The sequence below is a fragment of the Hippoglossus stenolepis genome, chromosome 15 (genome assembly GCF_022539355.2).
Source record: "Hippoglossus stenolepis isolate QCI-W04-F060 chromosome 15, HSTE1.2, whole genome shotgun sequence".
Taxonomy (NCBI): Eukaryota; Metazoa; Chordata; class Actinopteri; order Pleuronectiformes; family Pleuronectidae; genus Hippoglossus; species Hippoglossus stenolepis.
Genome location: NC_061497.1, coordinates 15,320,951 through 15,334,139, shown reverse-complemented (window position 1 = coordinate 15,334,139; position 13,189 = coordinate 15,320,951). Strand labels below are relative to the sequence as shown.

General features: G+C 43.9%; 1 protein-coding gene across 4 annotated transcripts in view; it reads left to right on the top strand.

The window, feature by feature from the left end:
• Positions 1-13,189, top strand: part of LOC118121902 (transcription factor COE1-A) — an 85,560-nt gene that overhangs the window by 2,667 nt on the left and 69,704 nt on the right. For all 4 annotated transcript variants that reach the window (XM_035178147.2, XM_035178145.2, XM_035178146.2 and 1 more), the window contains exons 4-6: positions 925-980; positions 9,053-9,126; positions 12,917-12,985. In XM_035178147.2, the coding sequence (XP_035034038.1) occupies positions 925-980; positions 9,053-9,126; positions 12,917-12,985 (199 nt within the window). The remainder of the gene's footprint in view (positions 1-924; positions 981-9,052; positions 9,127-12,916; positions 12,986-13,189) is intronic.

Sequence of the window (13,189 nt, the reverse complement as noted above, 5' to 3'; positions counted from 1 at the left end):
CGGATTTATGGGTCGATGTCAGTGTTACAGAGCAGCTGCTGCACCAGTGGCTCACTGTCCCAAAGTTTGTCCAGTGTGTGTGTGTGTGTCTGTGTGTGTGTGAGCTGCTGTTGTGGGAGCTGTGGGTTGTGGTGTTTCAGGCCCACCAGCTCAGCCTGCAGCTCAGAGCGAAACAGCATCAGCAGCCTCCTCTGGGATTAAGATGATGGCATGGAAATCGTACTGTACAATGTGACAACTGAGATTATTGATCTCAGTATCTTTTTGCATGTGGAGACGGAGCATTCACAAGTGATATTGACTGTGAGACGATTTGAGACAAAAGCCGACAACATTTAACGTCATTACGAAGCATCACCAGGAGTCTTTAATGGTTTCTGGGTGTTTGAATCCGTTTTCATTGCATCACGACTGGAAACAGAGACTCTGGGATCTAATGATCTGCAAAGTCCTCTGTGGCAAACGTGCGATTTTGTGGTAAAACAGAGGCACAGAAGTTGAGTCACATTTATTTTAAGCTTGCAGGATGTCTGGTTGCACGTGTGAACAATTCCACCAAAGATTGTTTTGCATATCCCTGCTCACATAGTTTTACTTGACTTATTTTTTCAGCCGTAATTTTTTTTACGTTTTTAAAGCAAAGATTAGAGCACAAAAACTGCTAAATACTTCAAAAGTATTTCTCCAAAATAGTTTTTTTTCTGCATCTCTACCCTCCTCATCAACTCATGCCGCTTAAAATTTGTCGAACCTTCCTGTTGTGTTATGCAGGAAGAATAAAACTCTTCTATTTCTTTTACTCTCATCAATTTTTAATATTTTACCCAATTTGACATATTCTGAATGCACTTCTGTAGACGTTGTTGTGCTTGTTAAAATCGACGTAAAGTTCAAGTTGTTTTCTCTTCTTCTGCATCCCAACAGGCATCAGAACGGAACAGGACTTTTATGTTCGACTCATTGACTCCATGACTAAACAGGTAAACACATGTTCTCACACACACACACACACACACACACACACACACACACACACACACACACACACACACACACACACACACACACACACACACACACACACACCCTCTCTCTCTCTGTCACCTCTCCTGTTACCTCTCTGACAATGAGCCGCTCCACTGATCTGCCTGTACTCCGCCGCCCTCCTGTACTTGCACACACACACAAAAATGAGTGTTTATGTGTGTGTGTGTGCAATTCAGCGGGTGGGTGTTTCCACAGTGTGTAAGTGTAAGTGTGAGTGGGTGGGGGCTCACACACACACTCACACACACTCTCACTCACACCCACCGCATGGCTCCAGGCACTTTTGCCTGTACTCCTCTCGCTGTGATTAGAGTGAGGAGGCAGCGAGAGGGTGTTGAGGAACAGGAGCGTGATTCTTGCTGCTCACAGTGGGAAGACGAAAGATGTAACGGCACCTCTGGGATTTGGTCTGCTGCGCGGAGAGCCGTTTCTGATCAGATCCAATTTATTGTTAATGTTTGTGTTTTTGTTTGTATGTATTTTTAAAAGAGGGAGATAGAGTAGCAGGAGGAGTTGGGAGAAAGAGAGAGAACAACAGTCAGGAGACAGCGGCTCTTATGTGCCTCCGGTAAACAGTCAGCACAGAAACCCATTTTTTGTTTTCGCACTAGAAATTGAGTGAGGATTTTCTCTCTGCTGTGATGCACCGTTTGTGTGTGTGTGTGTGTGTGTGGCAAGGTGTGAGGAGCCAAGGAGCCATGCCATGCGCTGAATACTCGCTAATGTGTCTCCATGCTCTGGTGGAGTCTCACATTGCTGCTGCCACGCCGCACCACATACTGTGTGTGTGTGTGTTTGTGTCTGGCAGGCTTAAGGGACCACACTGTTCCCAAACAACACTGTTTAGCTTGATCTTGGTCCGGTGACAGCCAGTTATATGCACACGCAACACACACACACACACACACACACACACACACACACACACACACACACACACACTTTGCTTCCTTTCTTTCTGACAATACTCATTGATATAATGCACTTACCCTAACCCTATCCATTACAACTAAAAGCATCATTCGCCCTAACCTGAGCCTTAAGTCTTCACCCTCACACAGACGTTTAACATTTGTGAGGACCGGCCAGAATGTCCCCTACTCCATGAGTCCTCACAACAATAGAAGAACACACAGGCGACACACACTCACTTAAAGCATGGTTTATTGCTCCACGTGCCTTTGCACATATATTTACATGCTCCCCCTCTCACTCACACATAAAACTACCACACACACTTCCACACACAGTCAGATGCAGACCTATGCTCAGACGAACCACAGGTGCAGCACACACACCTGCCTGCACCAGCGTCTTTGTGGGGAACAGGGTCTCTACCTTTTAGAATAATTAAGATAATAAATCACTTTAAGTAGATGAAAACAATTTGTTACACAGCAGTGAACATGACAATGTATTTGTGTGCATGTGTGTGTGTCTTTTCTTGTCCAGGCCTTCCACAAGGCCCAAGTATAAATGTGTGTGTGTTTATGTGTAAAGGGATAGAACACTAACAGGTGGTTGGACCAAAACAGCCGTGTGGTTCTAACGCACACACACACGCACACACACGCACACAAGCACACACACTAATGCTACATCACCATTTAGGAGACACTATAATCCAAAACAAACACAATTGTATCTCCATTTAATAAAACGGAAAATGCTAAGTTTTTTTTAATATAAAGCCGACTGAGCTAAGAGAGATCAAGTTCTGTTTGAGAATTAAGACAATCTCATTTAGAATTTCAATGATTTAATCAAAACCGCAAAGAAAAGAGAAACAACGAAAAGGCCAAATGACAACGATATATAATTTATTACATTAAATATAATTTTTTCCCCCACTGCTTTTAATGAATACAGTTTCCCCAAGACCGTCACAGGACAAATGTCTCCAGTTTCATACATAAAAGGTTGTTGGGTGACTGTAGTAATGACTGTGAACTCCCCCACTCGCTATAATACGGCTGTAATACGAACACAGCTCTTACTTATATTTCAAATACAAAAACACAGGGAGGTTTTTGTAGGTTTTTGAATGCAAAAAAATGTAATGGTCATGATGGGACCAGTTGCTAATATCAAGAGCTGAAGATACTAAATTCTCTTAGAAAATGGAGATTTAAACATGTTGCAGTTTTCTGGTAAAGACCAATGAAACTAACCCTCAGTGAGAAATCGCAGAGAAGTTAATGGAACAGCAGGTTGACAGGAAGTGAAATTCATTTAAAATATGATTACTTAATTTCTGCTGCATTCTTTTCATTTCAGTGTATACACATGGGTGTATTGTATATTGAAATAACTGATTGGCTTTTTGGTTGTTGGTCTCTCTGTTCAAGTATTAAAATCAGTAAAAGTCCGGTGTGTTTAGCTGTAGTGGTGCTGCATGTTGCTATTTGGCTCGAATCATCGATTCTGTTTATTTCACACCTCTGGTAGTAATTCTTCTGCCAGGAAAGTAAAGCCGACTCCAGTGTTTGGCACCTAACGCTGGCACCTACTTCTGTTATTCTGCTATTTCAGTCTGTCTTCCTGTTACTGTGTGTGTGTGTGTGTGTGTGCGCGTGCGTGCACTGGGTGGGCCAGCACTGATTGTGTTCAATGGAGGAGCAGAGCACCTCCACTTTTCAGAAGCCGAGCATGGTGCCGCTTGATCACGACTCTGTTCCAGAGAATAAAGCGTCTGTCACTGCGGCCCTGTCGGATCACTAGCTCGCTACTCGACCTGACACTAACGCAGGGGGAAGTGTGTTAACGGCTCCTTGTTTACACGCCGCGCATGTCATGCTACTTCAAAGGTGGAGGAGAGCGCGGCAGAGATGCCGTATGAAAGGCATGGTGAGGCGGAGAGAGGGAGGAGACGGAGGAGGAAAAGGCAGATGACAGAAAGGAGCAGAGCAGACGAGGTGACAGTGGGAAGAAGCTCAGAGCTCCACGTGGCTCAGGTTGCCAAGCTGGAGAGACATTAGAAACTTTAGACCTCAGTTTAGCACACGGTTTCTCTCTGAGTGGCATCTTTTTATGATCCGCAGAATCTGAGGGAGCAGGATGCAGTAAAAAGCCCTGCTCTTGAAGTCCGGACAGGGTCAAAACAGAACAAGGGTGGTTTGATTTTTGACCCAGATATGGCACAGACGGAGATCAGCTGAGAAAGGACTGGATTTCATCTGCTGTATATCTGCAAAGGGGAAAAAATGACCTGTCTATTTAGTTCATCACTTATCTTTATATATAGCACAAAGTGCAGCAAAGTGGTGCAGTGCACTGCAGCCTCACAGGAGGAAGGTTCTTGGTTTGGTGTTGAGGCCTTTCTGTGAGTTTGCATGTTCTCTCCTCATCTGGGTGGGTTTTCTCTGGTAACTCTGGCTGCCTCCCAAAGACATGCACACTGGGGTTAGTTAGGTTGATTGGACTCTAAATAGACTGTAGGTTATTTATCTCTTTATAACAGTTTTCAGACATAAACTCTGGGAAATGCCTGGAAAGTTGCGTCTGGACATTGTCAGGAGTTTGCCTTTCACATATGAGGAACGCAGCAGGGGATTGTTTGGGTCAGACATGTTTAAAAGAAAAGGAAAATAACCAGAGCGTTCAGGCGAGGCATGGCGCCTGGGTAGAGGAGGCGGGACATGAGGCAAAAATTCTGCTGCGGAAATCACGTGTTTTCTGTTTTCAGCACATCGTCACCGGCCTTTATCTCCGAAAGCTCGAATCGAATCTCATTGTCCTTCTAACTTGACATCTTCGTCAGCCTCTTGTAAATGTATCACGTATTGCCTCCGTCATAGAAATGTGCCCACTCATTTCCCAGACTTTTTACTTGGTGGCTTGCATGAAAAGTTCTGGACACAAATTTCCGGAGCAACTGTCTCGGACATTTGTGTTCTCACACACAGCCCCTCTTGGTTAATTTCAGGTAAATGTCCGATCTTCAGTGCATGTCTGACAGGAGCAGTTGTACCTGTGATTGGATAACGACGTGACCAGGGTTGTTTCTCCCGCCTGTCGGCCATTGTCAGCTGTAGTTTGTCTCCAGCCCGATGCACTGTGATCCCTAAAGCACGAGTTGTATAATGGATGTTCCTACATGAGACCTTAGAACCAGTTTGTATTTGATCGGATTCACAGAGATTTTGCATAAATAAGTGGTTTTCTCTTATTTCCAGCACTTTTAAGAAAGTATCTGCTGCACTCGTTCACAACTAATCTGTGGCTTTAAACAAAATGTCACTTTCCACTCTTCTGATTGAGCAACTCTCGCTGCTCACAGACGTCTGTCCTCTTATCCTACTTAAGATTCCACTCTGTATCTGTTGCAGAGTTAATAGCAGAGGTGATGGATTTAGGAAAACTTAAGAAAACAAGTAATATAAAGATTAATTGACCTTTTCTGTGATTTTGGAAGAAAGCCCAGTTGCGTCAGGTCTATTTTTGCTCGTAAAGATAAATGCATTCTCCTGCTTCAAGGTGTGAATGTTTTAGTGTGTGTGCGCGTGTGTCAGAGAGAGAGAGAGAGAGAACAACATTTTTAAAAACAAGTGAGGAAAAGAGAGGTGGATATGACATTGATACATGTTTGTCCAGGGTAGGAAGCAAGTTCAGAGGAAGTAGCCTGGCCCACTCTTTTCCCATGGCACAATGAGCAGGTCTAATCATAGACAGAAGTGTGGCTCATAAAGTACATTTCCTCTTCAAATTCTCTCTGTTCTATCTCTTCCTACTGTTCCCACACTCTCACATTTGCTTTCACTGAACCACGAGCGGGGGAAAACTTTACACAGGAGACGAGGGCAAGGGACGAGAGAAACGGTTTCAGATGTGTGGCCGTTGGATCAAACTCAGCGGAGCTCTGCCGTGGCCGAGGTCATTCTCGTGTTTTCAGCGTGGATACCTGTTTGTTTTGATTTCTCAATACATGAAATCGCTTCACACTGGGCTCGACTTGCAATCCAGCCTCCATTGTGTCATCTCCATGTGGGGAGTTTGTGGTCAAAGTGGTCTCTGTTGGAAATGATCTTTATCTTTGTCGACATACCTCAAATGAAGTTTGTTTCATATTACACATACTCGTGTCCACATCGTCCTGGACCCCCATCCGCTCCCTCAGGCACCAGGTTCATGTATCGATACATTTTCAGCAGATGGTTTTCAACTGGAATTTATTCACATTCTTGGAAAATTATAACCGACAAGGGCCCCGGGTGCTCGGAGCTGGTTGGTCCAGGGTTGTGATTGGCCAATGAGCCCAGTTCTGGTACACGCATGTACTAACGCACGCAGCAACACTCATGTGCACCCTGAACAATCGGGTCACAGAGAGGGGCCGTTAAAGAGAATGACACAACCAGTTAAAACCTGATGGATTTTTTGCTGCAGCCTATCAGGGTTGGTCCTGCGACATCACATGACCAGTCCCTACATCACAAGTAGCTATCAGTAGGAGATGCTTTAGGCTACAACAATATTCTAATGGGGCGTACACCCACTGTTGCTGTTTTCCATTAATACCACAGAGCTCCCAGCTAGTTTATGTGGGACTATAGCTTCTACAATGTTGGGGTAAAGGCTCATGTTGGGGCCCCCGTGTGGGACATGCTCCCCCCGGGGCCACAGTCCAGGCTCATACACAGATAACTTTCTTTACCTCCACCAAGGAAGGAGGTTAAGTTTTCATCTAGGTTTGTTTGTTTGTTAGTTAATTGCAGGATTAAGCAAAACTTCTGAACAGATTACCACAAGACTTGGTGGAAGGATGTGGGATGGGTCAGGGAAGAAACCAGTACATTGTGGTGTGGATCCTGATCTGGAGGCAGATGTAGGATTTTATTTTCACTTTCTTTAACCTTGTGAGATAAGTCATTTTTCAATATTTTCATTGAATGTGTGAGTATTTATTCAATTTTTTTCCCCAATTTGATTTCACAGAGAATAATTAATGGATATTGATTATAAGAAAACAGTCGTGTTTAGGGGACTGATATCTATGAATTTAAATGTGGTTTCATAAGGGGACTGTTAGGCCTTGATGGACGTACGCGCTCCACTGTGAGTCATTTTAGTTTAAAGGACTCTCCGTTGTGACGGCTGTACCTCATTCCCTGTCGATTCTTGGAACACAGTTTTTCCAAGTGGCAGAATTACCCTTCAACATCTTTGCACAAAACAGTGCAATGCAAAGCTACGTTCTGAGTGTCTTGACTTTCATCATCGAATGAATGGCAGCAGAAATATGACACCTTCAACTTGACATTCAGCAAATGTAGAAAAAGAGGAAATCACCAGGGAAATTAAATCATCATTCCCAAAGTTTTGGGTTGAGTTTGAAAGTTTGTTAGACTCTTCGTGACCTTTACCGGTCAGTTAGACTGCGCGCGTATATGATGTGTGGCTTTGCATTAATGTTACATTCGAATATTGCGTGTGTGTGTGTTTTCAGTTTTAGAGCATCAGTGTGTGTTTCGGTGACAGACAGTGAAACTTCCTCACCGCTCAGTGAGAAAAGTGAACCTGTCACTCAGTTCAAACACAGAAGAATTCACCAAAGACTGACAGTGTGTGTGAATTGATTGACTGATAGCTTAGTGAAGCGTGATCTGTGCTCTCGCTTCATTCTGAGCTTCCTTTCCTCGATCCAGAAATATGGCATAAGGTCGAGCCTCAGCTGAAACTGTGACCACGGCTCTGTCGATACACAACTTTATTCTTTGGAGCATTTGACTTCAGAGGTTCAGCCTGTGAGCGGATGACACACGGTTGTTATTTTGTGTATTTTCTAAATGTTCGTGAGCATGAGTGACGTGTGTGGGTGGATGGGTGACAGACGGCCCATGCAGAGACGGTGGGTGTGAGTGTGTGTGTGTGTAAGTGAAGTGTGAGTGTGTGTAAGTGCAGTAGAGGTGTTACCCCAACAACACAACCAGTGTTGCTGCTATAACCTGCAGGAGCTAAGTAAAGCCACAGTGTAAAACAGACTTGTACATATTCTCTTAGTGCTGAATAGTATAACCTCCTCTGACCAGTTTGACAGACAGTGAAAACAAGTGCGACCGATGCACTGATGCATTGCAGTAGCACGCCAGGGCCCCTCTGTGCGGAGTTTGCATGTTCTCCTCTTGTCTGTGTGGGTTTTCTCCGGGACTTCATCCCACAATCCAAAGACATGCAGATTGTAAATAGGTAGGAGTTTCTAAACTATGAGAATGAATGTTTGTTTGTCTCTGACCGGCGACTGGCCAGGGTGTACCTCGCCTCTCGCCCAATGTCAAACTGGGATTGGCTCCAGCTCCAACACGACCCTTAAAGGATAAGCAGTATATGATGGATGGATGGATTTCAATGATGTGTCTGACTGGCAATGTGGCTCCGTCTTCTTGTGTGGAAATATGATGAATATCATATTAAGTTGGGCTAGAGGGGCCCTCGGAGATCACATACCGTCCTATCTCGCCCAAAAATTCCTGGATCCTCAAAATTCAGTGGGTTCTTGCTTCGGTCATTTCCCAATTTATTAGTTATAATTAACTTCTGGATGTTTTGCTGTTGCATTCTGATATTCTTTGCATTATGAACACCTTCTATGAAAAGGCCCACACCAACAATACCTTGTTCCTATAAAAACAGGTGTTTGTAAGCACCGGATTTGTCTCATTCCCATGTGTCGCAGACTTTACAAACACATCACTGGTGCACACGGCTCCATGTTCCTTCATTACCATGAACATGTCTGAGCACTGAATGAGTATAAATCACAAGTTTGAAAAAGTTCTGAATTATTTACTCCTGTTCTAGTCATGTTTGCAGAAAACTACCGTGCCCAGCTGTTACAGTAATTAGCATTTGTTATTTTTTAACAGAACTGAATTTCACCTTACACTAATTATCAAATCTTAACATTTTTTTTTATAATGCTCTTCAGGGAGTTTGAAAGTCACATGTGAAGATTGACTGTTAAATAATTTTGTATTTTCTTTTCTTCTCCGTGTCTCTCTCTTTTCAGGCGATTATTTATGAAGGCCAAGACAAAAACCCAGAGATGTGCAGAGTGCTGCTGACACATGAGATCATGTGCAGGTGAGGATGACTGCATCACATCTTTCATCACTGATCCTCCTCTTCCTCTCCTCTTTCTCTCCCCTTCTCTCCTCTCCTCTTCTCTCCTCTTCTCTCCTCTTCCCTTCTCTCCTCTTCTGCAACATACTTTGTTCATATTGAAGAAAGTTCTCACCAGTCACCTCTCTGTACTCATTCCATTTTTTATTTTGTCACCCTCATTAACCCCCCCACACACACAGACACACACACACACACACACACACACACACACACACACACACACACACACCCCCCCAGATGCATACATGCGCATACACATGACACCAGATCTGGTGAGGAAGATCAGTTTTAGCTATCAGAGTCGTTGCTTTAATTATAATCTAGAGATGAATTTCTTCAGAAGTAGGTTGGGAGGAAAGAGCTCTATTTATAGAGGCATTTTACCAACCTATCCTATACAATAGAAGAAGGGTGTGTGTGTTTCGCCTGGTTGCGTGTGTGTGTGTGTGTGTGTGTGTGTGTGTGTGTGTGTGTGTGTGTGTGTGTGTGTGTGTGTGTGTGTGTGTGTGTGTGTGTGTGTGTGTGTGTGTGTGTGTGCGTGTGCGTGTGTGTGTGAGACGCCTGGTTAATTAGGACACAGAGAAACTCATTAGTCAATCTGAACCCTCCTGTTGTTTCATGGCTAACAAATGGGCCTTCCTCCACGGTCCGACTATAAAATATAGGTAGGGACCCACACACATGGCCGCGCACACACACACACACACACTCACACATTCACTGTATACTCACAAAGAGGTATGCATATGCACACTCGCTCGTGCACACCAGTTATAAAAATTCAAATTTAGCACATGAATTAAGTTGTTCTTATTCCCTGACCTTGTCACTGAACAACTTTAAGTGTAACAATATAAATTGGGGCTCATCTGTATGCACAAGCAGGGAATTTAACCATGAAATCAGGCACACTAATATTTTATTCTATAGCTCGCTGCTTATTCCTCAGGCGGTTCAGCTGCAAAGGTTTATGGAAAACGTATTGAAATTCTGATGTGATTTGCTTGGAATTCATACATAAATTGTGTTTGGCAACAGATTTTACTGTAAATCATTGTTGTTCATCATTCGGGGAATGAGTTTCAGAGATGCATTAATCGTTTTGTACAGGACACATGAACTAGTGAGGCCTCCACCCTGCTCCTGTCCTGCAGGATTATTCAAACATTTCCTGAGGGAAAGAGTAACTCCTGCTTGTCTGCAGCAGCCGCTGAGGTCAAAGTTATGGCTGTTGCCTCGTGTTCTCACATGCTGATTGTGCAGCGGGGGCCTCACCGCAACACACAACGTAGCGCGCACACACAATGAGCTCAGGGCGTCCATTAATCAGTGTGGTTCATTGTCATGGTGGGACTATTAGCCATATGCTCCCAGCCAATCTGCCACCACACAGACCTGCGACGAAAACCTGGTTGGAGCCCTGGCACAAGATATTGACACGTTTTACTCAGAGGCGACTGCACCGTATCATGTATTTTATAGAAATATGTCTGTATGTAGAGAATTGTTGGTTAACAAATACCGAAATTATTAGTTTTTTCAAAGGGAATTATACTCAAAGATAGAGGCTTTATTGTAATATTTTGCCTTATGGGGACAAAAAGCAAGTCCCCATGACATAAATCTTGATATTTTAAGGTGATGATATGTTTTAAGGTTAAGTTTAAGTTAAGGTTAGGTTTAGGGTTAGGAAAATAGTGGATATGGTTAAGGTTAGTCTCCTGGAAATTAATGTGAGTCAATGTCCCCTGAAGCCAGGGAGACACGTCTCTGTTCGAATGTGCGTGTGCGTGTGCGTGTGCGTGTGTGTGTGCGTGTGTGTGTGTGTGAGGAGGAGGAGGAGGAGGAGGAGGAGGAGGGGGATGCAGGGGAGAGAAGATGATTAGATCACCAGGATCCAGAGAAATAAGTGCTACATTACCCCCATCCCGCCCCTCGTTTTCCTTCCCACTACCCCTCCATTTATAACATCCTCCACTCCTTCTCCTCTCCCTCCTCCCCTCCCCTCCCTCACCCATCTTCCCCTGCCTCCCGTCTCCCGCCTCTCACCAGTCTCGGCTGTCCTCTTTCCTCCCCCCTTTGCTCCTCACTATATTTTCCCATTCCTTTATCTTTCCTCCCCTCTACCCTCGCTCTGGTTCTCTCGCTCTCCTCCGATGGGGCCGTGTGGTGACCCAGATCATAGAGCAGCAGAAAGGAAATGACAGGGAGATCAGGGGGAAAGAGAGAGAGAGCAGCAAACAGCGGAGACAATGTGTGAGGTGTAACGTATCAGTCTCTTTCTTTTTACCTCTGCCATCTGTGACGGGTGGGAAACCTGAGACGTCTCCCCTTCCTCTCCTTCCCACCCAAACCCCATCCCACTCTTCCTCTCCCTCTCACCCTCTTGTTTTAGCTTTCCCTCCCACGCTCACCCTTTCACTCTTTACAACCGCTTCCCTCCCCCTCTGGCTTTCTCCTCCCCCCTCATGCTTACACCTTCATTCATAATTGATGCATGCAAGGAAGACAGACACATGTGTGAATTTTGCGCACGCCAGGTTTTTTCTGTGTGTGTGTGTGTGTGTGTTTATCTCTCCCCCCCCGTTCCTCGTCTGAACCTCAGACCTCTTTAGTCGCCTCCACCTCACCTGCTCATCAGTATAATTAGGATGCAGTGAAAGTTGTCATGTCGTATTTGAAAACACATCCACAACAACTCTACTCCCAAAATTAAAGTTCACATTGAAATAAGCAGTAAGTGAATCTTTACTGGCGTAAAACGACTAAAGGTTGTTCCTCCAGATCTAAAAGAGTTGTCTTGGAGCATAGATAGACATCAAGGTGACTTCTGTTATAGTATTTTTAACATTTCTTCTGAACAAACAGTCAAAGCATGAATCTTAATCTGAAATGCAATAGATTTTTCACAAATGTCTGTAATCTGCAGTGTTCTATAGAAAGATGGTGCTACTCTGGATGAATTACTGCCTGAATAGTTTGTGTACAATAGTTTCTCTGCTAGGACTGGACGATATGGCCAAAAATTACATCAAGATTATAATTTACCAATAAGTTATATTGGTAACTATAACAATAGATATCACATTGTTTTTTCAATTTTTTTATTAGTTAAGTTCAAAGACTGATTTAACACTTTAAAATTTGTTTACACATCTAAGATCACTTGTGTTATACCTCCTCACTGTGCTCACACAATGCATAAGCATTAGAACATATTGCTAATTCAAATTAAGAGATAATTATTGATTGAATTGATTGAATATTGATTGTTTTACCCTCAGCTGGATATCAGATGATAAAATAACCAAATGTAATTATGGTAATGACACGACCAGACATCTTTTATCACGTTCATTGGTGGAACTTAGGCTCAGAGCCTCTGTATAAAAACCTCTGAATCTGAGGTGAAGCAGGGTTTCGGAGCACATCACCAAATGACAAGGTTCACTGTCTGTCTAGTCCCTGAACATGTAGTGTAGTTTTATCAGATCTTTCTCTTTTGAAGTCTAATCCAGAGTTACTCAGCATGATGGACATTCAGTAAAACTCCCTTGTGCCCTTTTTTTAAGACAGATTTGACCAATTTCTGTGAATTTGGTGATATAAAATTTAGACCACAAACGAATCACATAATGTAACGCTCCCCTTTATGCAGAATATACCTGGATATAATGTACTGTATGTTCCCAGGGTTTCACTCTTGTCTTCCTCTGCCCTGACGTCTTTTTCTCTTTTCTTCTTTCAGTCGGTGCTGTGACAAGAAGAGCTGTGGAAACCGTAATGAGACACCCTCAGACCCCGTTATCATCGACAGGTACCGTCTGTCTCTCTCGCTCTCTTCTCTACACGCACACACACTCACTCACACACACTCACTCTCTCACACACACACACACACACACACACACACACACACACACACACACACACACACACACACACACACACACACACACACACACACACACACACACACACACACACACACTCGCACACCCTCGCACACACTGGAGGGGGG